The sequence below is a fragment of the Podarcis pityusensis genome (assembly GCF_964106645.2).
Source record: "Podarcis pityusensis genome assembly, chromosome: 16".
In the NCBI taxonomy this organism is placed as follows: Eukaryota; Metazoa; Chordata; class Lepidosauria; order Squamata; family Lacertidae; genus Podarcis; species Podarcis pityusensis.
This window is the reverse complement of record NC_138041.1, coordinates 29,499,888-29,526,131: the sequence shown is the minus strand read 5'-3', so window position 1 is coordinate 29,526,131 and position 26,244 is coordinate 29,499,888. Positions and strand designations below refer to the sequence as shown.

Genomic DNA, 26,244 nt, shown 5'->3' with positions numbered 1-26,244 from the left:
TGTCTCTGCTAGTGTGTGGTGCATTATGGCCCAGTTGCTGTTTTACTGGGAACGTCACTTTCCCTCCCTCTCTCCTTCTAGGTCAGGGCGGCCCAACACAGAACCCGTGGGCCGCAAACTGCCTTGTCACGCAGGGAGTGGGGGAAGCAAGGCCTCTAACTAGGCTTTGGGAAGAAGGAAGGATGACTTTAGGACCCTTTCAGAGCCCTCACTCCTCCCCAACGCCCAGCACCTCGCTTACCCGCCTTTGGGAAGACAGCTTGAAGGCTGGGGGGGGGGGCGTGTGGTGTCAGATGTTGTTGAGGGCCACCAAAAAAAGGCCTTGAGGGCCTCATGTGGCCCATAGGTTGTGCGTTGGACCACCTTACTCTAGGTTTTCCATTGTTGGGTATTCAGCTTGCATGAATTAATATGTTTCATGATCTTCCACATGTTGATGGATCTTGGAGAGTGGGATGTGAGACTTGTGTATGACAATAACCACCATGCAACTTTCTGTTGTTTAGCTGACGTGTCTGAAAAGGCCTTTGGTTGTCATACATGAGCTGTTCGACAAGTCAATCATGGACATCTCGTGGTAAGATATTATTCATTAACTGCATTTTAAATTCCCCCTTTCCTCTCAAGAGCAAGGTAGCGGCTACTGTTCTCATCACTTCCATTCTATCCTTGCAACAGCCCTGTGTGGTAGGTCAGGCTGAAAGAGAGTTGCCCAAGTTCAACCCATGAGCTTCATGACTCGAGTTGGGATATGAACTTGCGCCTCTGTGATGTGATCTAACCACTGCACCACACTGGCTGTCAAAATATGGCTTTGATTGAGACAAAAGATATTTCCTTTGCTGTTCACTGGGAAATAGTGATCTCCCGTTGGCAGCAATCCCAGTCATTCTGCAGTTTCATTAAACTGTATCCTTGTGGTCAGCCATCAGTTCCCATTTAATTCTGTAATGTTTGGCTTCCCAAGTTTTCAGCTTTTTTTTTTAACAAAATAAAAACATTGTGGTTTACAACATATCCTTGATTTTGCCTTTTGCTTGTGGCTAAGGCACCATGGTAGGGATGCGGGTGGTGCTGTGGCTTAAAACACAGAGCCTATGACTTGCCAATCAGAAGGTCGGCGGTTCGAATCCCCGCGACGGGGTGAGCTCCCGTTGCTCGGTCCCTGCTCCTGCCAACCTAACAGTTCGAAAGCACATAAAAGTGCAAGTAGATAAATAGGTACCGCTCCGGCGGGAAGGTAAACGGCGTTTCCGTGCGCTGCTCTGGTTCGCCAGAAGCGGCTTAGTCATGCTGGCCACATGACCCGGAAGCTGTATGCCGGCTCCCTCGGTCAATAAAGCGAGAGGAGCGCCGCAACCCCAGAGTCGGTCACAACTGGACCTAATGGTCAGGGGTCCCTTTACCTTTACTTTAAGGTACCATGGTGAGTGCCTTAAAAACAATAAGAAGTCTAATAGACGGCAGTCAGTGCAAAACCAAATGGAATAAATTTCTGGGGCTTTGTTCAGGTTGGAAAGGCAGGTGCGGTGACTGGACTCCAAGTCATACTTGACAGTGCTCAGTTAAACTATGGAACTCCCTCACCCAGGAGGCTACGTTTATGTTCTTATGCCACATTGCAATGATACCTCCCTGCCACTTGAAGGCGCCGCAGTGCTACTTCAGTTTCAGTAAAAAGCCCGTTCCCTCGCTTCTCTTTCTGGTTGCTCCCTCTGCTGGTTTGAAATGATTAGGTGGTAAGAGAAGCAAAGCTAATGATCTGGGCCTTAATTGAGCTCAGCACGATAATAAAAGGTGTGCCTAAGCAGGAAGTGGGTGGTTAGAAAAAGTGCTTCCCTTCCCCTTTGTTTAAAAGATTTTTAGGCTGCAGATTTCAGTGTTGCTTTCGGGGCGGAGTGTACAACCAGAGTAGTAATTCCCAGTGGCTTTTTTTTTTCTGGAAAAAAGGTGGAGGAACTCACCACGAAGTTAGTTCGTTAGTTAGTTATTTAGTTAGTTAGTTATTTAGTTTAGTTTATAGCAGGCCCAGTCGCAGCGCCGCCCCCCCCCCCAGGTAGTGGCTAAATGTAAGATGCGATTAATAAACTCAAGCAGACAATGATTTGGACTGGCCACAACTTTATTGATTACAGATATAGGTGGATTTTTGGCTCAGGCATTGGGTGTATATCCATTCCAGAACAAAACAAAAAGAAAAAAGAGATTATTATTTAATTTTTAAAAATTGAGGGAACTTAGTTCCACCGAGTTCCTGCTAAAAAACCACACACACACCGGTAATACCAATAGTATAACGTAAGACCACAAATTTAGTCCCATTAAAAGGAGAGAACAACACTGTAAAATGCCCAAGAAGGTTTCGGCAAAGTAAAATGAAACCATCCATAAAACTGATAACGGCAATCAAATGAAGTTTGGCGGATGTCAGGGTAGGTTGCCATGCCTGGCTTGTTTAGTGAGCGCCCAAGTAAGTAAAGCACGTTAACATCTCCCAGGAAATCTGAGGGTTTGAATTTACATTTTATTCCTGTTTGCGTTTATTAAAAAGGAAAGGGGGGGGGGGGGAAGGTTTGTTTTAAAGCAGGCTGTTTTCATTGTGAGCATCCTACTTTTTTGTATCCCACCCACCTTCCCAAGAAGCTCATTTTATTTATCTATAAGAAATATTTACTTGCTGCTGGTTCATAAAGAAAATACTGAAACAGTTTCACGACAGCTGTACATAATACCATACAATAAAAACCATATGAGAAAGGTGAAATTGGATAACTGTTGTGGAAAGATGTGCTCTGAGTTGCCGGCATAAGCCTGACTGAATAGAAAAGTTTGCAGCAGGTATTTAAAAGCTGATGCAGAAGCACCTGCTGAGCTCCAGGGAAGGCTGGTACTGTCTGTAAAGCACCCAACACATTTTGCTTTTGCACACCACAAGCTATCTTTCCGGAAGCTTATCTGTGGTTCTTTTCTGGCGAGTTTCCCTATAAGCTGCTGAAGAACCTCCAGAGTCTCTGGAATATGTTTCAAAAACCGTTGGCCTGAACCTTTTTGTATCCTGGCAAAAAAGTAGACATAATATAGAAATTTGTTGTGGGAAGGAAGTATTTGAGATGGCTCAGTCTTTTCCTATTGATCTTATGAATTCTGTAATGACCATTATTTACTCATGTATGAAATACTATGGTATCGATCATAACAGCAGCATAGTCACTCGCCAGTTGTTCCCGCTTTCGCTTGAAATGGTGTTGTGAGTGTTTGGCTGATTTGTCGGTCCGTTAGCACGTTGTTATGGTATAAAGCAACATGGACGGCCAGCTTCCATTTTTGAATAGCTGCACAGGGAATGGTGACAGCACAACATAGGGTCAGTAGGGCATGATTTGCCTGCTGCCCCATATACATAAAGCCATTCCTCTGACCACAGTTCCATGGCAATAGACTCCTTTCTTAAGGAGTGCAGCTTGTGCGTGCTCTGAAGCTGAACTGTGTAGAACCAAGGCCACCTGAAGAGCACATGCAAAAAAAGGCCAGAACTTAGAGTTTCTCATCCTGCTCCGGTATTTGAACACCCATTTATCTTCTGCAAGACTTTCTTCAGTAGTAGGGAAGTTAGGTCTGGGTATTCCTGTTGCCTCGATGGCATGAGAGCTTTTGCAGTGCCACTCTTTCCCGCTCCGCCAGGGTCATGTTAGAAATTCCAGACCTGCCATGTTGTGGAGTTTCACTCTGCTAGCGGTCAACTTTGGCTCACGCTGGCACGAGGAGGGGCTGCAAGGAGGACTTCTCCCACTGTGCTTGGGTCTCCCCATGTTAATCCTGGCATTGCAGGAAGGAGCAACTTCTACAGCAGCTCCCAGGATATGATGAGTACTTGGGCTCAGAAAGCATACTGCACACTGCTTGGGTTTGCTAGGTTTCTCAGGAATATCATTCAGGATGCCTGATAATTTTGCGGGCTGGTTGATGTGAGAACTGTGTGTGTGTGTGTGTGTGTGTGTGTGTGTGTGTGTGTGTTTCTGAGTTTGCCAGCAGGTTAACTACATCCCACCAAACCGCTGGTCTTCCAGTTACATGAGCTGTTCTTTCCAGTCTAAGGTACTAATCAAAATCCTCCATCTTTGTCTTCCCAGGACCTTAAATGGGCTTGGCATCTTGGTGTGCTCCATGGATGGATCAGTAGCATTTTTGGATTTTTCCCAAGATGAGCTTGGCGACCCTCTGAGCGAGGAAGAGAAGGTACCCTGCGCTATTTTTTTAAAAAAATAATATTTATTACTTTTCCAACAATTTAAACACTACAAAAAAAAGAACAATACAATACAATACAATACACAAACACTACATAACACTAACACATTAAACTAACAAAACAAAACAAAAACAGTTTAAAACACATCAAACAATTTCAATATCTTATCTTTCATTCACTTATTTCAACAACCTCCTCGCACCTCCCTTTTTGTATTCCACTTCTATTAATTGTTTCAGCAATTCCTTTCCATCTTCCTCTGTTTTCTATCCTATAATTATCTTAACACATTCTTGCCTTATTTTTCCCTTTAATATTCTATTAATCTATTTATACTTAATTCCTCATAACATTTCTACTAAAGCCATATAACCCTGCGCTATTTTGGATGGGCTTGCTAATTAAGGCTGCAGCCCTAACTTCACTTACCTGGGAGTAATCCCGATTGGATTCTGAGTAGACATGGTTAGAACTGTGCTGATTAGTCCCATCTGGGAGAACCTTTTGTTGCCAGGGTGGGGGTCATGTTGCCAGTTCTAACACATCCTTTGGATCACAGCTGGGAAAAGGTGCACTATAAACAGGTTATGTGCATGTATTCCTGCACTCAACAGATGCCTGTTGTTTTTTTGTGTACATCCCTATGCTTTTCAAGTCTTCTTTTCTTTTTCTGCCATCATTGAAAGGGGAGGTCCATTAGCTCAGCACAGCATTCCTCAACCTGGTAGCTGGCAGATGCTTTGGACTCCCCCCCATCACCCCCCACCCAGTATGGCCACTGGGCAGGGGTAATGGGTTTTGCTGTCCAAAATATCTGCAGGGCACTGGGCTGGAGAAGGCTAGCTTAGTAGGGTTGTACATGCTTTGCATGCTCAATCTACAGAATCATTGGTGTTTGAAATGTCCTCCATCGCTTCATTCAGAAATTCTCATTTATCTCTTGCTTTTCCTTAGTCTACTGTCTTTTCTGCTCTTCTGGTCCCTCCTGTCTGCATACTCTAAACCTCTTTCTCAGAGTCCGTCTCCTGCCTTTATTTTTGCATAGCACCTGAATCATTTCTAAATAATGGTGAAAGCCGGCAGACAAATGCAGCCGGAAATAAATGAGTCAGTACAGCTGAAGGTTTCTGCATTATTTGGATATTCAGTCCGTTGCCCGAGCCCTTTGTCATTTTTGATCAAGATTCGTGCACGCAGTTTAAGCGGCTGCTTTTGTGTTCTCACCTTTGCGCCCCTTAGAGCAACATCCACCAGACCACTTATGGCAAGAGCTTGGCTATAATGACCGAGGCACACCTGTCCACTGCTATAATTGAGAACCCAGAGATGCTGAAGTACCAGCAAAGGCAGCAGCAGGTGGAAAAGAAGAACGAAGCAGCGAGAGACGCAGCTGGCTCAGCAGCAGCACCTAAAGTAGCAAGCATGGTGAATGGGGAGAGCTTGGAAGACATTAGGAAGGTAGGTGACCCTGATGGTGGTTCTTTTCCTTCATGTCACCTTTTCAAAAGGGGAAAGTTTGGCATCTGGCTCCTCCTTGACGCAGCACAAAAGGGTTGTTGGTGTGGTTCCCATGTGTCATTTACACAGACCTCCAGCCACTCATGCTTAGTCCTGGAGAGGCTGTGACATGGACAACTGAAGCCTTGGTGAGGCATTGAGTGATTCAGTCATTTCTTAGATCCATTTCAATCTGGGTTTAGGCCGGGCTTTGGCTCAGAAACTGCTTTGGTGGCCCTGTATGATGACCTCTGTTGGGACAGAGGCAGGGGAAATGTGTTCCTCTTCATTCTCCTTACCTCTCAGTGGCTTTTGATATCATTGACCGTGGTATCCTACTGAAGCTGCCGTCCGAGTTAAGGGTGTGTGCTTCCTCAGGGTTCAGTTTTATCCCTGACGTTCGAGGTTTTCAACCTTTTTGAATCCACGGCTCCCTTGACCAACTACAGTGGTACCTCAGGTTAAGAACTTAATTCATTCCGGAGGTCCGTTCTTAACATGAAACGGTTCTTAACCTGAGGTACTAATGGGGCCTCGTGCTGCTGCCGCACAATTTCTGTTCTTATCCTGAAGCAAAGTTCTTAACCTGAGGTACTATTTCTGGGTTAGCGGAGTCTGTAACCTGAAGCGTCTGTAACCCAAGGTACCACTGTACATTCTTTCTGCATCACCACTGTGGGGCTCAGGAGTCCAGTAATGTCACCCCTTGCCTGCAGAGCTGGCAGCCTCTCACCCTTTTTTGAACACCCTGGTGGAGTGTTCTCTCAGCCTCCTGTCCTCTCCCCTCCGGGCAGCCCCTGCCGCTGCCCCTGGTCTCTGAGCTGCCCCCCCCCGCCCCAAAGAGAGGTGCCTCCTCACACTGCCCCACAGCCACCTGGGACTTGTCTGTCCATTCCCAACAGCAAGAGCTGCCGGACTTGCTGGCTGGGCTCCCTCGCCTGCTTGCTTGCTTAGTCCAAGGCCGCCTTGGTTCCTAGCAACCAGCACCCCCTGGCCAGCCCCAGAGACACCATTCGCCTACAGAGTTTGCAGCCAAGGCTGCTGCAACCAACAGCTGTTCAAGCCTTTGAGAGGCAGAGACACAAGAGGGCATCAGAGGGAGAAAGGAAAGAGGGACAGAGGCCAGTGTTGCCCACAGCACCCCTGACCATCATTCAAGGGACCCCAGGGTGCCACTGCATGCGGGTTGAAAACCACCTATGATATTTAACATCTACATGAAACTGCTGAGTGGGCTTATCCAGAATTTTGGACTTGGGCTCTAGGAGATTCAGCAGGCGTAATCAGTGCTAACTTTCAGACAGCTCCTCAAGCCTTTTTTCATCACAATAGGCCTATTTACCTGCTCAAATTTTCTTATGATGAGCCGGCTATCGTTATTATTTTGTATTCTCTTTATGGTACCTTACATTTTATTATAACTGTTTTATTGTAAGGGTCCTATGCGGCCTTGTTGTTTTATATGAGTGGGAGGGGTAGGAATATTTTAACAAGCTGAATAAACAAAATGTCCAGTTTATAGACTTTTGATGCTTTACAATAGGCCTTTATAGCAATTACAAGCAAAAGTTCCAACAGCCATCTTTCCCCCCAACAGAATCTTTTAAAGAAACAAGTTGAGACTCGGACAGCAGATGGACGGAGAAGAATCACACCTCTCTGCATAGCTCAGCTGGATACTGGGTATGTATGTGTATATATGTGTGTGTATATATATATTCATCTCGCTCTATAGGCCGAGGGAGCCGGCGTTTGTCTGCAGACAGCTTCCGAGTCATGTGACCAGCATGACTAAGCCGCTTCTGGTGAACCGGAGCAGTGCATGGAAACGCTGGAGCGGAAACGCCGTTTACCTTCCCGCCGGAGTGGTACCTATTTATCTACTTGCACTTTGACGTGCTTTCAAACTGCTAGGTGGGCAGGAGCAGGGACCGATCAACGGGAGCTCAACCCGTCGCGGGGATTCGAACCGCCAACCTTCTGATCGGCAAGCCCTAGGCTCAGTGGTTTAGACCACAGCACCACCCATGTCTATATCTCTCTCTATATCTATCTATCTATCTATCTATCTATCTATCTATGAAATATAAAATGACAGGTTTTATATTTTCTTCCGTTGAGATTTTCTTAAATCATTTGTATACTTAAAAAGAAACCCTCATGTCTTCCTGTTGTGAAAATACTTCTAGACTACTCTGCAACTTGTCTTTTGATGTATGTACTTTTTCTAAGTTATTGATGCTTCTTAAAGATTCAGGGTGAGAGTCAGCTAATGACTTGTGTAAGCGGAAGCCCTGTTCAAGTTCTTCAGATAACCTAGACCTAAGCAGTTTAGGTTCTTTCAGGGTCTGCAGGCTGGTTGCCATTGCTCACACCCTGGTAACTGCCAAACCCATTGACTACTGCGGTGTACTGTACCTGGGACTACCCTTGGGAAGACTTCCCGGGAATTTCAAGTTCCCTGCATGAACTGGTAGCCTCCGACTGTTTCTGACACCACAAGGGTGGGGGGCAGTTGCTACAATGGTGAAAATGGCAATGCCAAATCGAACGCAGCCATTTCTGATTGTGTGACTCAGATACGCTGAGAATCCCAGAAGGAGGTTGATGAACTCACCTCTGAGTCTGCATGCAGCATAAATCTTTGTGCTGATCGAACGTGTCTCTTAGTGCTACTTTAGATACAATCTCTTCCTCCTTTTTATTATATAATTCAATGCATACATTTGTGTTTAAAATGTATACACCTTCGATTATGTGGCACGTATATAATCCAGCTAATCTCTTGACTGTTGTCTGTTTGTTTCCCCCCGAAAAACAGAGATTTTTCTACAGCTTTTTTCAATAGTATTCCTATATCTGGATCCTTAGCAGGCTCAATGATGTCAGCTTCTCAAACCAATCAGCTGATGTCATTAGATTACAATGCAACCAATATCCTCTGCACGTCTAAGCCTGCCTTAGAGCCGGTGGCAGTGAGTGTTAAACCAACCGAAGACGCAGGCAACAAAGATGGGTCAGTACTGGGCAACGGAGATCTCATCTTCTAACTTTTTGTGACTTGGGGGCTCTGTCCATGCACTGCATGTCGGTCGCTCTGCGACTCTTGTTAGCTATGATTTTGTGTTTCTGAATGAGCCCATCGCGGCAATAACTTTCATATTGCCTCTCACTGATCCTCAGTGATTTGAAAATGTGTTTGGGAAAAAAAACATTCTGTGTAGTTCTAACAAAGCAACAGAACGGGGGGGAAAATCTCTCTTGGGACTATGTTAAATGGTTACAGGGAAATAGTCAGACACCACTTAACCACCGCCGTATTTTTCGCTCTATAAGACGCACCCGACCATAAGACGCACCCAGTTCTAGAGGAACAAGAAAAAAAATGTTCTCTCCCTCTCTGCTCAGCGCCTCTCCAGCAAAGCGGGAGGAGAAACGGAAGGGGCTCTGTTTCTCCTCCCGCTTTGCTGAAGGGGCGCTGCGCAGAGAGGGAAAGCTGCGCAGTGGCTCTCCAGCGAAGCGAAGCCAGGAGAGCAAGAGAGATCAATCCCTTTTGCTCTCCTGGCTTTAGCAAAAGCAACGCGAAGCCTCCTGAGCACAGTGGGAGCGCTCCCGCTCTGCTCAGGAGGCTTCGGGAGGCTGTCCCTGAAGCCAGGAGAGCAAGAGGGATCAGTGCACACCAATCCCTCTTACTCTCCTGGCTTCAGCAAAAGCTGCGCAGCCTGCATTCGCTCCATAAGACGCACACACATTTCCCCTTACTTTTTAGGAGGGGAAAAGTGCATCTTATAGAGCAAAAAATACTGTAATCATAAACTGAGGCTGTGTATGAACAATGCATTTAAAACACACAACAGCAACACTCCCAAGAATTCTGGGAACAGTAGTTTGTTAAGGGTAACTCTGAAAGGTAAACTACAATCCCCAGGATTCTATTGGATAAGCCACGTGCTTTGAATGTATGGTGTGTGTGTGTGTGTGTGTGCAGTCTTAACTTTGTGGGATTCTCAAAAGCACACACAGACCCATTAAGGGTTGCACACCTGCTTGCATCACTTGCCAACTTGATAATATTTTAAGTTTGTCACAAAAATAGTCTAGGAACGTAGAAAGTTGCCTTATATGGAGTCAGAACATTGGTCTATGTGGCAATATCCCACACTCTAACACAATATCGGTTGGTATTACTTATCAGTTGTTTAAATACATAAGCTGGAGTCAGATACAGTAAACGCTTTCCAGTGCAGTCGGGAATTCATGGTGATATAATCACCAGCCACTTTGTCAGAAGTGAGAAGTGTAGAAAACACCAGCCGGATTTCCTACAACTGCTAGTATGCAAAGTGCTAGATGCAGAGGTGTCAAAAGTACCTTCATCACAAGCCTGGAAATTCTGGAACTATACCTGATGATCTGTTGGAAGTTGATAGTCTTTACTTTCCCTTTGTTATTTTAACTCACGTGCAACTACTCATCCCGCATACGCATTTTATAGTTTCCTTTTTCATCTTTTAATTTTTGCCCGTTGTTATAATTGTTCTCCCTGTTTTATATACAGGGGTATCTTGGTTCTAGAATGGCTTAGTTGTCAAACAAATCGGCTCCTGAATGCCGCAAACCCAGAAGTAAGTGTTCCGGTTTGCGAACGTTTTTTGGAAGCTGAACATCCAACGTGGCTTCCGCTTGAGTGCAGGAAGCTCCTGCAGCCAATTGGAAGCCACACCTTGGTTTTTGAATGGTTTCGGGAGTCAAACGGACTTCCAGAACGGATTAAGTTTGAGGACCAAGGTACCACTGTAATTTCATAAAATGAAATTTAAAAATAACCTTCCCAAAGAAGTACCTGGAAGACATGGACAAGGCAAGTCACTGGCTTCCAGTGGCTTCATTCCAGTTCTCTTCACTCAGCTGGAGGCCTTTCCAATTACCCAGAGGGGGCAGAAGGGGACACTTTACCCAAGATGTACCATGTTAGGATGAAAAACAGCTTCCATCCTGGGCACTGATGTGAAACAATGGGGATTGATGTCGCCATTTTCCACTGCTTGTGAACTTTCGCTTTGTTGTTTTGTTGGCCTGTAGAACACTCCCCCCCCCCAATATATATTGCCCCAACTCAGCTTTCCCCCCCTTTTTTTACAGTGTAAATGCTACCTCTGCTTCAGCTGCTCCACCTGCATCTTCGCCCTCTGTGCTGCCAGCCTCCTCCAAGATAGAGCCAATGAAAGCATTTGATTCGAGATTCACGGAGCGATCCAAAGCCACCTCAGGGACTTCTGCCATAACACACACAAATCAGATTGCCATAGACAGGTGAGGAATGAGCTGTGCCCAGGTGAGAGTGAAGGAGGAAATTCCACTTCCTCCAAAGTTGCAATATCTTAAGACTCCGTTTTCTTGTTGTGTAGCCTGGTACATGCAAATGAACATTCGCTAACCCTTCCCAGCAGGAAAAAAAAAATGTATATGGGCAATAACCATAGAAACCTGCACTGTGGCACGTTATAGGAATGCAATAAATCAGCTAGGCAGAACGTTATAATTAACCTTAGGCTACTGAGCAAGGAAGAAACAACTAATGAATAAGACAATTAATCAAAAGTTAATGAATGAAGACACTGAAGAATGCGTGTTTATTCAGAAGTTAATAAAGAAGGACATTGAAGAATGTATTCAATCACATATTATTAAAAATGGAAAGTTAGAGAAGGGTATTCAGAGGAGCTAGAAGATTCCTGAAATATGTACACAGAAATATATAAGAATGCTTTGTAATCATACCACATTGCAGTCTTCCTCTGTTTTTCAGGAGACTGTCCCTGTGTGCATTTGTAGCCATTAAGGCCTAGTTTTCACCTAAAGACCATATAAAATAATAATAATAATAATAATAATAATAATAATAATAATAATAAATATTTTATTTCTATCCCGCCCTCCCCAGCCGAAGCCAGGCTCAGAGCTGCTAACAACAGTAAAATGATACAACATTCTAAAATCATTTCATTATAAAATCAGTTCAAATCAGATTAATGGCAACCATTGGGCTAGAGTTCTGTGAGGATTGCCAAAGGAGGGGGTCAGGCTGTGCCCTGACCAAAGGCCTGGTGCAACAGCTATGTCTTACAGGCCCTACGGAAAGATGTCAAGTCCCGCAGGGCCCTAGTATCTTGTGACAGAGCATTCTACCAGATCGGGGCCACGGCCGAAAAAGCCCTGGCTCTGGTTGAGGCCAGCCTAACCTCTCTGTGGCCTGGGACCTCCAAGACGTTTTTGTTTGAAGACCGTAAGGTCCTCCGTGGGACATACCAGGAGAGGCGGTCCCGTAGGTACAAGGGTCCTAGGCCATATAGGGCTTTAAAGGTAAAAACCAGCACCTTAAACCTGATCCTGTACTCTACCGGGAGCCAGTGCAGCTGGTATAGCACTGGGTGTGAATGTGATCCCACAGCGAGGACCCCGTAAGGAGTCTCGCCATGGCATTCTGCACCCGCTGGAGTTTCTGGGTCAGTCTCAAGGGCAGCCCCACATAGAGCAAGTTACAATAATCCAGTCTGGAGGTGACCGTCGCGTGGATCACAGTGGCTAGGTCAGGGCAAAGCACGTGCTTTGTCCCATATTCAGACCACAGGATCTCTAGCTGGGACAGAGAAGCTGTGGCTGCCCATATGTGGTTGGACACCAGATTAAACTTGCATCAGCAAGGCCAAAGGTTCCCAGGTTGCTCGTTCCTGATCTGAAGCATCTGTTGCATCTGAGCTGTAACTGGCCATTTAGGTTTCAGCCAATTTGTGTCCTGAATGGGATGGCCGTTCCCACCATGTTTAGAGTAGTGCATTTTGTTGGGACGCGGGTGGCGCTGTGGGTTAAACCACAGAGCCTAGGACTTGCTGATCAGAAGGTCGGCAGTTCGAATCCCTGCGATGGGGTGAGCTCCTGTTGCTTGGTCCCTGCTCCTGCCAACCTAGCAGTTCGAAAGCACGTCAAAGTGCAAGTAGATAAATAGGTACCGCTCCGGCGGGAAGGTAAATGGTGTTTCCGTCTGCTGCCCTGGTTCGCCAGAAGCGGCTTAGTCATGCTGGCCACATGACCTGGAAGCTGTACGCCGGCTCCCTCGGCCAATAAAACGAGATGAGCGCCGCAACCCCAGAGTTGGCCACGACTGGACCTAAAGGTCAGATGTACCTTTACCTTTATTTTGTCCTTACTGCTGCTGCTAACGCTACATCCAAAGTGCTTGCTGCTGAACCTGGCCATTAGCCCACCTAGTCAACATCCTGTTCTCAAAGTAGCCAACCCAGTGTGTATGGGAAGCCCAAAAGCAGGAGCTGAGTGCAACGGCGGTCTCACCACTTGTGATTCCCAACGACTGGCGTTCAGAGGCTTACTGCCTCCAACAGTGGAGGGAGAAGAACGTAGTCCTCATGGCCAGTAGCCATTGGTAGCTTTAGCCTGCGTGGAATTTGTCTATAACCATCTTTTAAGGCCGTCTAAATTGATAACCATCACTACTTCTTGTTGGAGTGATCTCCATAATTCTACTGTGCGCTACGTGAAAAAGTACAGTCGTACCTTGGTTCTTGAACAGAATGCGTTCTGGGAGTCCGTTTGACTCCCGGAACCGTTCGAAAACCAATGTGCGGCTTTCGATTGGCTACAGGAGCGTCCTGCAGCCAATCGGAAGCTGCGCCGGACGTTCGGCTTCTGAAAACCGTTCAAAATCCAGAACACTCACTTCCGGGTTTCGATCGTTCAGGAGCCTATTTGTTCGGGAGCCAAGGCATTTGAGATCCAAGGTACGAATGTACTTTGTCTGCCCTGAATTGTCCAGGGTTCCACTTCATTGGATGGCCCTGAGTTGTAGTGTTGTGAGAGAAGGGGGAAAACGTTTCTCTATCCACTGTCCCAACACCATGCACAATTTTATATACCTCTGTCAGGTCTTCTCTGCCATTTCTCTAAATTAAACGTCTCCAAATGTTGTTTGAAAACGTGTGGATTCTTAATCATTAGGTCACTCCCACCCCCACGAACCAGCCCAGAAACTGCTTTTGAAACTTTGTCGAGTAACCCTGTGTTTCTCTTGCAGATTGAAGGAGCAGAACTCGATTAGGGAAAGCAAACCTAAGGATATCTTGGAGAGTAGCAGCGACAGTGAGGAAAAGATCCCAGCCAAGCCTATGATTCTGTCCAAGCGTAAACTGGACCTTGAAGTAGAAAAGAAGAAGAAAGGCAGGCCTCGAAAGGACTCAAGACTGATGCCCGTTACGCTAGCAGTTCAGGTAACTGGGGTGCCTGTCATCTTCTCTTGTTCATTTGCTTATGAAAAAAAATATTTATCTGTACTCGATTTGCATCCTGTCTTTTGACTGGCAACCTTGAAGTGGCACATCCTTTACCAAATACCCAAGGAGCTCATAGCCCACCTACTCTCAGCAGCCAGAAACATCATAGCCAGACACTGGAGAGACCTGTCAGGAGTAAGCATAGACGAGGGGTCAGCAGATTTTTTTTCAGCAGGGGGCTGGTCCACTGTCCCTCAGACCTTGTGGGGGGCCGGATTATATTTTGAAAAAAAATATGAACGAATTCCTATGCCCCACAAATAACCCAGAGATGCATTTTAAATAAAAGGACACATTCTACTCATGTAAAAACACGTTGATTCCTGGACCGTCCGTGGGCCGGATTTAGAAGGCAGTTGGGCCGGATCCAGCCCCCAGGCCTTAGTTTGCCTACCCATGGCATGGACCAATGGTATCAGATAGTATGGGAAACAACCTTATTAGAAAAACTAACCAACAAACTGAAACTGACACAGGGACAAATAGAAGAAGATGCCTTCACCCTGGTATGGTTCCCCTTTATCACATACACAGCGCAGCAAGACAATGACAAGAATCTGCCAACAGCATTCGAATCCATCTGGCTAACCTGATCCAAACACGCACACACGGAAACAAATTTCACCACAGCCAGTCAAAGACAACCAGCCACACCCTAGGCCACCCCCCAACCTCTCTCACCCCCCAAAGGAATACAAGCGAATAGTAAAAAGAACTCACACAAGTGATGCTGACACAAAACCCTACACATACACTAAGTAGAATAGAAGCGTTGCCACCCCACCCCATTCACCATTCCCCCCTCCACCTCTTTCCCCCCTTTCTTCCTAATGTAACACTGATGTCTCAACAAATGAAACTGATCTGTAGAAAATGTAACCTGAAAAAAGAGACATTGCACATACATTTGTAAATCAAGAAATCTTTAATATATACATTTTTTTTAAAATAAAAAATATGCGGATATGTAAAGAACCATGAAAAAAATTTAAAAAAACTCTTGGTGGAGCAAGAGCAGGTGGTAAAAATGTCCCCTTCCCACTGAGAGCTTCGTGGAAAAGAATCTCCAGGAAGGAGAAAAGCAGGTGAAGACTACAGTGTGCACCTGCTCCTGCTCCTTCTCTCTTTTCTGGATTCCTTTCCACAGACCGCTTTGTGGGAAGGCAAGGGCTCCAGCTGGTGTTTGCAATTAAATGGACACAGGTGTTTTTACGTCCATCAGCCTGGTTGAGTTTTCCTTCTTGCCTTTCAGTCTCCAGCAATCCTGGCTTCTGAGAAGGATGGTGCTTGCCACAGTGCACCGCTAGCACTTAAACTGCCAACCCCAGTCCCTCAGAAATCGTTTGCATTGCAAGTAAGTGTTGGATAAAGAAAACCAAAAAACTACACTGACTCTTCTGCAGTTAACAGCAGGTTAGTTCCAAGAGAAGCGCTAGGATCGGCGTGGACAGCCAGCTGCGGAAACTCCGGAGCATAAGGAGCGAAGTCTTCACAGTTTCCCAAGGCAGAGGTTCCCAGCAAAGTGTTTGGGGTATAAAAGGGATTGGGGAAAATATGACATTTTGGTCTTTCTGCCGACAAGCCGGACCCATAAAACCATATTTGATCCGGACGTTCCCAGAGATAAGAAAAATGTATTCCTTTACGCAACAGCAGCGGCCAGAATACTGATTGCAAAGAACTGGAAGGGGGAGAAAATACCATCATTATTAGAATTTTTTTATTTTTTATTTATTTTTTTGGCAAAGTAAACTCTGTGAGTTTGTGGAAATGGCAAAAATGACGGCAACTATTAGAGGCCATTCAAAGCAGAGAATAATTAAAGAGTGGGAGGGAGGGATGGAATATATGAAAGAATATGGTTCCGGAACTGTAAAATGTGCAGGGGTAAGCAAGGAAATAATAAAAAATCAGCTGAACAATAATTAAATTATAACAACATAACAAGACGGAAGAAGTAAAAATAAAATAAAATAAGATCACACATGGGTGAAGGGGAACGGGGGGTATAGGGGAATTTGAAATATTATTTATAATATAAAAGCTTTAATATAAAATTTCTAACTGTGTTGTATTTGTATACAGCAAAGAGAAGTTTAGAGTAATTAGGTATATTTTAATTTAGTTAATTATGTAATAGGTTTAAGTTAGAAAATGAATATGGATGTTGAATTTGATGTTTGTAATTTTTCTTTTTTCGGTTTTGGAAATAAAATTTAAATTTAAAAAAGGGGGGGGGGAAGAACCATATTTGATCCGGCCAGCTTCCTCATTTCAGCTCGTGCCTATTAAAAAGGATGGAACTGAGTCCCATATGCTTTATTTATTGCATTTCTAACCCACCCTTTTTCTCCAAGTTGCTCAGGGTGGCCTACAGGGTTCTCCCTCTCCTCTTTTAATCACCACAAACAACCTCGTGAGAGAGGTTCAGCTGAGAGGCAGTGATTGGCCCGAGGTCACCCAGTGATCTTCATCGCCCAGTGGGGATTTGAGCCCTGGTCTCCCAGGTTCATCCAACACTCTAACCACCCCACCCCACTGCCTCTCTGTTAACTTGCCAGCTTGGTTCAGAACAACAGAGGTAGCGAGAAAACAAAGGGAAAAGCCAGATAATAGGTGGTTGCTAACTTTGGGTTAAAGTATCAGGTTAAATTATGAATGGTAGCATTTCACTTCCTTTGTAATGAGCCCTTGTTGCTAAGTATTGGTATAGCATGGAAGTTCAGATGTGCTGTTTTGCTGTATTATGCCCTAGATGATTTATTGGGGGTGGGATGTACTGTACAATTGACCCTTGGCAGAATAATAAAGATTTGGACTGCATTGACAGAGTAGAGCAGATTCACTGTACAGTGGCACCTCGGGTTACATACGCTTCAGGTTACAGACTCCACTAACCCAGAAATAGTATCTCAGGTTAAGAACTTTGCTTCAGGATAAGAACAGAAATTGGGCTCTGGCAGCGCGGCGGCAGCAGGAGGACCCATTAGCTAAAGTGGTGCTTCAGGTTAAGAACAGTTTCAGGTTAAGAACGGACCTCCGGAACGAATTAAGTACTTAACCCGAGGTACCACTGTACTTAAATGCTGTTCCTTACCTTTCCTCTCAAGTCTGCAGTTGTAAACTGCAGAGAGCTGTTTTTTCAGGAGCAGTATGTAAATTTAACAAGCAAATAAAATATGGGAAGGGCCTGGTAACAATGATGATTCTGAATAATGCCGCTGGCAGGCACTTTTAATAACGTTTCAGTTATTACTACATAATACAGTAGCTGTGAACGGGCAGGTATTTCAGATGAGACACCGTGTTTGAGCAATGTGTGTTCTTAAATAAAGAATCTACCGTTTTCGATGCTGGATAACAGCACCTTCACATTTCCAGGGTGGTTTTCTATTGTTTGAATTGGGATATATATTTGACATTCTCTTGCTCAGCTTTCATTTTAAGAGAACCAACTTTTGCAGGTCAGCTCAGATCCCTCCATGTACATTGAAGTGGAGAATGACATCACCGCAGTGGGAGGTTCAAAACTCAGCAGGTTAAAGTGTAACCGGGAAGGAAAGGAATGGGAAACGGTCCTCACCAGCCGAATTCTCTCGGCAGCAGGAAGCTGGTGAGTGTGTGTGTGTCTCTGTGTGTGCATGTATAAACACAGCCACAACCAGGCCAGGTTAAAGGCATCAACTTGGTATATAAAGCCCTTAATGTCTTGGCATCAGTTTACTCATGGGATCACCTTACCCCATAAACACCTATTCAGGCGCTGCAATCTGTGGAACCATCTGCTCAGTGACCTCCTGTTCCTGTGCCACCAAGTCCCAAGGGCAGCTCTCTGATTAGGATAAAAACAAAATTAAAAGTACATCCTGCGTGTTCCACCAGCTGATGGAATGCTTCGTATTGATAACAGAAGGGCAGGATGGGAATGTCTTTCAGAAATATACCGTATTTTTCGCTCTATAAGACGCACCAAACCACAAGATGCACCTAGTTTTTGGAGGAGGAAAACAAGAAAAAAAAATATTCTGAATCTCAGAAGCCAGAACAGCAAGAGGGATCGCTGCGCAGTGAAAGCAGCAATCCCTCTTGCTGTTCTGGCTTCTGTGATAGCTGCGCAGCCTGCATTCGCTCCATAAGACGCACACACATTTCCCCTTACTTTTTAGGACGGAAAAAGTGAGTCTTATAGAGCAAAAAATACAGTATTTTAGGTTTTCGGGTGGAAGCTGTCCCGTTCTCCCAAGCTTTCTCTGGGATGCAATTACAGAGATGTTTGTAGCTTTCCCCTCTTGTTCACAATGGAGGTTGGGTTGTGCTTTTTTAAAATGTGTTTTTATTTCTTACTTTCTTGTTGTGTTTTCGTTTTGTGCGCAAGCCACTTTGGAGACTGTTCATGCAAAGCTTGACACGTCGGTCTTATTAAATAACTGGAAGTTCTGAGTTGATTTCTCTCCCCCGTCCCCTGGCTCTTTTCCAGCAAGGTAGTGAGCGTTGCTTGTGAGAAGCGGACCCTGTCTGTGTTTTCGGCTTGCGGCCGCCGCCTTCTCCCTCCCATCGTCTTGCATTCGCCAATCTCCACTTTGCACTGCACGGGCTTCTACATCATGGCTCTCACCACGGCTGCAACCCTCTCTGTCTGGTAAGCACTAAGCTGTTGTCGTTTCAGTGGCCCTCAGGAAGGTTACAGCCAACAGGTGCAGAGGGAGGAATTCAGCTAGTGCAATGGCAGCTGATTCATTTCAGCTTACCAAATGAAGCAATCCCCTCTCTCCTTCCCTCTTGCACTGTTCTTAGGATTCTCCCACCCCCCACAAAAGCCAATTTTGGGGGCAAGGGAGACGGCGCGGGGACCTCATTGTGCTAGCACAACTCCTTGCCTGAGCTTCCTCTGGCCTGACTCGTTTGTTGAATCTGATGGCAGAGGCAGAATATAGTCATTGTAGCTGGTAGCCATGGGTAGCCTTATCCTCTAGTGTTTCAGTACAGCTTCTCAAAAGCAGGACCTGGTTCATATCAGGCTTTCCCATGTGAGCCAATGAAGCGCTAGTCCCCTGAATCCTACCAATAATTATATTGGTGTGACACTTAGCATCCTATGAGGCTGCTGCCAAAGTTCCAGCAGCAATTCCTTGGTTTTCAGTTTTAATATTTTACCGTGCCGTGTTTCAGTTTCTCCCTTTGCAGAAATGCCTCTTCTGTGTTTTGCTGAACTGAAATGCCGTTCCCTTTCTGTACTTTCCAGGAATGCTCAAAAACAGGCAGTAGTGGTGAAAGACGAGTCCCTGCAAACAATTTTAGCAGGTAATGAAATTATTTCCAGTTAGGGGTGCTTTGTAGTGCTATGCATTAAACCAGGCATGGGCAGACTCGCCCCTCCAGATGTTTTGGGACTACAACTCCCATCATCCCTGACCACTGGTCCTGTTAGCTAGGGATGATGGGAGTTGTAGTCCCAAAACATCTGGCGGGCCGAGTTTGCCTATGCCTGCATTAAACGTCCTGTGTGGTCAAAACACGTCACCCTTAACCCTTCATGGCCACTTCTCCCCCTACTCCTTCTCCTTTTCATCCCCCTCCACATTTATTTTCTTTAGACATGATGGATTCTACCCAACTAAGCTCTACCCAGACTTGTAACCCTGCTATGACTTTGCTCCAAGGAAGTCTCATTATCTGATTTGATTTTTACAGGAAGCGAAACAACTGTGTCTCAGATCTTGTTGACACAGCATGGCATCCCCTTAATGAACATGTCTGATGGAAAAGCCTATTGCTTTAACCCTTCTCTGTCTTCTTGGTAAGCACCTAAAGGAGTGGGGGAAATGGGTTTGTTGAGTGCGTTCCTTTGTCCAAGGGTGGAAGCTCTAAACGTGAAAGCCAACCTTTGCTTATTTGTTTATTTAGAGCATTTGTACCTCCCTCTTCAGCCAGTGTAGGCTCCCAGAATGTCTTGCATATAATCAATTAAAAGAAGATAGTTCCTATCTGCAGGCTTACAGTCTTAAAAGAGAGAGAGAGAGAGATAGAAGACACAATAGGGGAAATGGGCAGGGAGGGAAATTGAGGGATTAAACTCAGGCACCTGTTCTTAAACAGCTGTTCTTACAATGATCTTTTTGCACGGTTTGGGGGCAAGAGGTGCCTGATGGAGCCGGGCTTTTATCAAAGCCAATGGAATGAACCCTACTTCTCATCTCTTCATCTGAGGCAGTCTGCTGGAGTGGCAGACTACCCCTGTCCCAGGTGACAGTTGAGGTAGAAGAGGCCTGATGGGGATGGCCTCATTTGTGACCCTCCGCTTTACCCAAAACATGTTTGCAAGCCACAATTTCCTGCGTAAGCAAACAGCTTTGAGCACTTTGTGTTGAGACCCTAGGTAAAGGTAAAGCGACCCCTGACCATTAGGTCCAGTCGTGGCCGACTCTGGGGTTGCGGCGCTCATCTCGCTTTATTGGCCGAGGGAGCCGGCGTACAGCTTCCGGGTCATGTGGCCAGTATAACTAAGCTGCTTCTGGCGAACCAGAGCAGCGCACGGAAACGCCGTTTACCTTCCCGCTGGAGCGGTATCTATTTATCTACTTGCATTTTGACATGCTTTCGAACTGCTAGGTTGGCAGGAGCAGGGACCGAGGAACGGGAGCTCACCCCGTCGCGGGGATTCGAACCGCCGACCTTCTGATCGGCAAGTCCTAGGCTCTGTGGTTTAACCCACAGCGCCACCCGCATTGGTTGAGATCCTACTTGTATATAAATATTAAAACTAAGTAAATATCCCCCCTCTCATTTCAGTTTAATCCCCTCCCCACCCCCTCCTTTCCTTTTTAATCACCTCCAAATCTTTTTTTGTCTTTCCAGGAACCTTGTTTCTGACAAGCAGGAGACTCTAGCGCAATGTGCGGACTTCAGGAACAGTTTGCCATCGCAGGAGGCTATGCTGTGTTCAGGACCGTTAGCTATAATACAAGGGAAAACGTCTAAGTATGGACTTACTAAACCTTGTCTTTTTGTTGTTGTTGATGCCTCACCAGTAGTTTCCGTGGCGTTATCCCTGACAAGAAGCCGAATTTTGCATAGCTGGGGGCTAGTTTATTCCTCAAGTTTCACCCGCCATTCTCGGTGCAAAACCTAATTATGAGAATCTAGAGCGACAAAAGCATAGAGCCACTGCCCTACTGGATTGGATTAAAGGTCTTTTTAGTCCCGCATTCTGTTCCCATCTGGAGGGCCAGGGACTAAAGACCAAGTGTGTGTAACTGAAGTAATTGAATAAAGGTAAAGGACCCCTGACCATTAGGTCCAGTCGTGACCAACTCTGGGGTTGCGGCGCTCATCTCGCTTTATTGGCCGAGGGAGCCGGCGTACAGTTTCCGGGTCATGTGGCCAGCATGACTAAGCCGCTTCTGGCAAACCAGAGCAGTGCATGGAAACACCGTTTACCTTCCCACTGGAGCGGTACCTATTTATCTACTTGCACTGGCGTGCTTTGAACTGCTAGGTGGGCAGGAGCAGGGACTGAGCAACGGGAGCTCACCCCGTCGCGGGGATTCGAACCACCAACCTTCTGATTAGCAAGCCCTAGGCTCTGTGGTTTAACCCACAGCGCCACCCTCATCGCTTAAGTAATTTAATAGTCACCCCGTTTACCCTGGTGCCCTTTTTCCTTCCTCTGTTGTCTCCCTCCTGTCTCCCTTTACGCTGTGAGCTGTTTTGGGTAAGGACCTGTCCCTCTTTGTGAAGCACCATCTACAGGGACGATCCAATATTAATGGCAATAATTCAGAAGCATCTGCTATTGTTGGCTTGCTGTTACAAGCACAGATAGCTTCTGGCTCGTGCAATCCTTCGTCCCCCTCCATTCCCGATTTGTGAGTGGAAGCTTCTGATCTCTTGGCGAAGCTGTGTGGAGGTGGAGCAGGGAAGAGAGAGTGTGAGCTCAAGGTTGCTGTTGAGTACAACATAGATACGGACACCTACAGTTGAAGCAGTTGCTTCTTCGTTCCTGAAAACATTCCTGTCACTGCTCTTCATTGCAGCTCCGGGAGGCAAGCGGCAAGATTGTTCTCCATGCCTCATGTGGTGCAGCAGGAAACGACTCTGGCGTATCTGGAGAGTCAGGTAGCTGCAGCACTGACTTTACAGTCAAGTCACGAATACCGCCACTGGCTCCTTATCTATGCACGGTATCTAGTTAATGAAGGTGAGGCTCCGAGTGTGTATGCATGTGCTTCTTTCAGCAAATTTAACAAAAGAAAGAAGGAAAGAAAGAAAGGGAAAACATTAGCACACTTTAATGAACATTAATATATCCGTCTTGCTTTAGACGTATATAAGTTGATAGATATCTTATTTATTTATTTATTTATTTGATTTTATTTTATATACCACCGTTCATCAGAAGATACCAGGGTGGTTCACAAGATAAAAATACAAGATAAAAAAAGCACAAATAAATGGTTAGAACAGAAACAATAAAGCAATATTCCCCCCACTCCCACAATCACATTTAAAAAGCTGTAGAATATGAATTGTCCAAAAGCCTGGTTGAAGAGGAACGTTTTCACCTGGCGCCTAAAAATATATATGCCATCCAGATTTCCTGGCAGGTATCCAAACAAAATTGACATCTGTAAGAAGTGCATTAAAATAGCAAGGGCAGTCAGCTCCTTAGACCACCGCAGAATAAATGGTGGGTGTTTAAATGGTGGGAGATACCTGTCCCTCCCCCTTCCATGTTTCTCTCCATGCTGCTTATTCATCTCTTGTATGAGAGTTTTTGTCCCCAACTCACCTTTGTTGCCTTAACCCCCTTGTCAGCACCATGGTCAGCAACTGGTCCCTCTCCTTATGCGCTGAGTTGCTGCAAACTGACCCTCAAGGAACTCCTGCCCCTACAGACCCTCCCAGATGTTACAGTGAGCAGAGGCGGCTCTCCGCTGCCCTCAGAATTTTGGATGGAATAGAGGTGGCCAGGAGAGCTGCTAACTTGTCAGATTCCCTCTCCAAGAGGTGCATCAGGAACCATCATTACAGTGGTACCTCTGGATACGAACTTCGTTCCGGGGGTCCATTCTTACCCTGAAACATTCGTATCCAGAGGTGCGCTGTTCTGTGCAGGCACGGGCAGCGGTAGCCCGCTTCCGCACAGGCGCCGTCAGCAGAAACCTTTCCTTTACAGACAGACCTCGGGTTACAGGTGCTTCAGGTTGCGTTTTTTCGGGTTGCAGACCGCCGAAATCCGGAAGTACCGGAACGGGTTACTTCTGGGTTTCGGCAGTTGCACATGCGCAGAAGCGCTAAATTGCGCTTTGTGCATGCGCAGAAGCACCAAATCGCAACCCACGTGGGCACAGACACGCCATTGCAGACAATGCGGGTTGTGGACGATGCGGGTTGCGAACGTGCATCCCGCACGGATCACGTTCGCAACCCGAGCATCTACTGTAGAGTGGTACCTTAGATTAAGTACTTAATTCGTTCCAGAGGTCCATACTTAACCTCAAACTGTACTTAACCTGAAGCACCACTTTAGCTAATGGGGCCTCCTGCTGCCACCGTGCTGCCAGAGCACAATTTCTGTTCTCATCCTGAAGCAAAGTTCTTAACCTGAAGCACTATTTCTGAGTTAGCGGAATCTGTAACCTGAAGCGTATGTAACTTGAGGTACCACTGTACTTCCGGGTTTGCTGTGTGCGTAGCCCAAAGCATTCGCAAAGGGGGCAGTTCATATCCAGAGATACCACTGTATGTAGTTTCTGTCATATGTTGAAGATGAACCTCTTTACCCTTGTCTTTGACACCAAACATGCATATTTTAAGGACCCACCTTATTCCCATGACTCTCAATTTGTCTTAAACTGTTTTACATACTGTGTTTTTAAATTGTTGCACCCTACCCTGGGACCTTATGGTGCAGAGCAGGCAATAAATCAAATCTAATAATAGTAAATATGCTTGGATTCAACTGAAGCAATTCAGCTGCCTCTGAGTTTTTTCCTGACATTAACTTGGCTAGCTCAGTCACAAAGTCAGTCCTTCGAAGAATGGAATAATATGCAGTGTCACTATCCATTTCTGGTTCTTCAGTGTGAATCAGACAATAGACAGAACCTTAACTGTCATGAACATGGATGGTCAACTTTTTAAAAAAAAACAAAAAAAACCAAGTTCATAACAAATTCTTAGCTCTGTCTTCTTGTTTTTGTCCTATTTCTTACTCAAGCAATTTACGGTACTCCTGGGATCTTGTAAGGGCTGCCCTCACTACGTTCTGCTATATGATTTATGTAAAGGATTTATTGTGATGCCTCTGAACATGATTTCACCTTCTGTCTTTTATCAGGGTTTGAATATCGATTGCGGGAATTATGCAAGGAATTATTGGGTCCAGTCCACAACTCAGCTGGAAGTCAGTGGGAAGCAACTGTTGTGGTAAGGTGGCTTCCTTTCAGAATAGATTACACAAATTCCTTGCCTCTCTCTCTTCCTTTGCGAAGCGGCAAAGTTACCAAGGAGAAGGTCCAAAACTTACAGTCCTGGCATTCTGACAATCCAGCCACTCATCAAACAAGCAATCATTTATCATACAGTCACAGACCCACCAAAAACAGAGCAGAGAAAGAATAAAATCACACTTGTTTAAAACACAATACAATGCACAAGGTGAAACATATACATATGGGTTACAAACTACAACTAAATGAGAGCATCATATTCTAATATCAGCCAAGAAAAGTTTCAGGTACCATTCTGGTGTCCTTCCTGGGTGTTCCTGATAAGAGATGGCAAAGTAGTCTATTACATTCTACTCCATGAACGTCACTTTCAAAGAAAACAGGACCCAACTTTTCAACTACTTCACCTGCAATGGGACACAGACAGCCCTTATCTGGGACACTTGGATGACGCCCTTCGAATATTGCTGAAGGGAGACAGTTATATCTGCCTTTAAAATAGATGGCGATACTTGGGGATAGTCAAATTACCTAGCAGTAGAATCAAAACCCATTATCTCCATTCAGAACACAAGCGTCAAAATTGAACTCAGTAGTTTTACCCAGGCATTCCTTTGCTCACAAACTGCCACGTTAAGGACCGCAACATCGTGTCCTGGGAGGCTGAAATTTTCTGCTACTCTCTTGTGAATACTGTCCTTCTTGATGTCAGATCTGTGCCCTTTCTCTTGTCACTGAGAATTCTATTGGTTGAGAGCTACAAATTAATGTTGCTTTTGTAAATATACATATATATAAACAAAACAAGGAAAAGCATAAGTATTAATAGTCAGTACTGTCATCCCATTAGTTGAGGAGAGGCTTTTAATGTGTTTTAATTCGTTGGAAGCTGTCTAAAGTGGATGGGGCAACCCAGTCTGATGGGTGGCATATAAATAATAATTTATTATTACAGTCAAACCCCAGTTGTCAAACATAATGCCTTCTGGAAGCCTGTTCGGCTTCCGAAATGTTTGACAACCAAGGCACAGCTTTCACTTGGTTGCAGGAGTTTCCTGCACCCAAGCAGAAGCCGCGTCGGACGTTCCAAAAAACATTAAAAAACTGGAGCATTTAGCTGTGGGTTTTCGGCATTTGGGAGCCAAAACATTCCAAAACGGAGACATTTGGGAGCTGAGGTTTGACTGCATATTATTATTTTCTAGGGTTTTTTTCCCTATGAAGAAAGAGAAGGAAACCCAGCTACCCAGGGCATGGCTCACTTGTCTTTGAGGGCTAATAGTCCCTTATTTTAAATCAGTTAATTCACAGCTTTCCAGTCTGTGTGTCGCGACATGTTAGTGTGTCAGCGGCAGCGTGTAGGTGTGTCACGCAAACATATCCCGCACGCCTTCTGGGGCTGGAAAGGGGTTAGTTTAACGTCCTGTTTGCTAGTAAAAAATGAATTACTGTGTCTAAAATGTGTGTCGCCAAAGTGAAGAGTTAGGAAAGCTCTGAGTTAATTTGATGGCAAGGCCGGGAGGCAGAAGCCACCTGCCTCTCCAGTGCAGGACCCAATTTGTCTTCTGTCGGGAGGCAACAACAAGCATGTTGCTGGCTGCTCCCAGGGATGAGCAGTTGGGTCCTGTTCCCCCACCCGCCTACCTGTGTGATTATCCTTGCGCATGTATGTGAGCCAGTGCCTGCTTGGGAACATTATGCA

At 45.5% G+C, this 26,244-nt stretch overlaps 1 protein-coding gene across 1 annotated transcript in view; it reads left to right on the top strand.

The window, feature by feature from the left end:
• The window catches only part of HIRA (histone cell cycle regulator), a 55,713-nt gene that overhangs the window by 27,201 nt on the left and 2,268 nt on the right, over window positions 1–26,244 (top strand). The window contains exons 10-24 of the mRNA XM_080985087.1: window positions 507–577; window positions 4,131–4,236; window positions 5,489–5,707; window positions 7,344–7,429; window positions 8,568–8,762; window positions 10,889–11,059; window positions 13,836–14,028; window positions 15,344–15,445; window positions 17,556–17,704; window positions 18,569–18,730; window positions 19,334–19,392; window positions 19,783–19,888; window positions 20,947–21,069; window positions 22,125–22,288; window positions 24,431–24,519. Coding sequence (XP_080841213.1) covers window positions 507–577; window positions 4,131–4,236; window positions 5,489–5,707; window positions 7,344–7,429; window positions 8,568–8,762; window positions 10,889–11,059; window positions 13,836–14,028; window positions 15,344–15,445; window positions 17,556–17,704; window positions 18,569–18,730; window positions 19,334–19,392; window positions 19,783–19,888; window positions 20,947–21,069; window positions 22,125–22,288; window positions 24,431–24,519 — 1,995 coding nt within the window. The remainder of the gene's footprint in view (window positions 1–506; window positions 578–4,130; window positions 4,237–5,488; window positions 5,708–7,343; window positions 7,430–8,567; window positions 8,763–10,888; window positions 11,060–13,835; window positions 14,029–15,343; window positions 15,446–17,555; window positions 17,705–18,568; window positions 18,731–19,333; window positions 19,393–19,782; window positions 19,889–20,946; window positions 21,070–22,124; window positions 22,289–24,430; window positions 24,520–26,244) is intronic.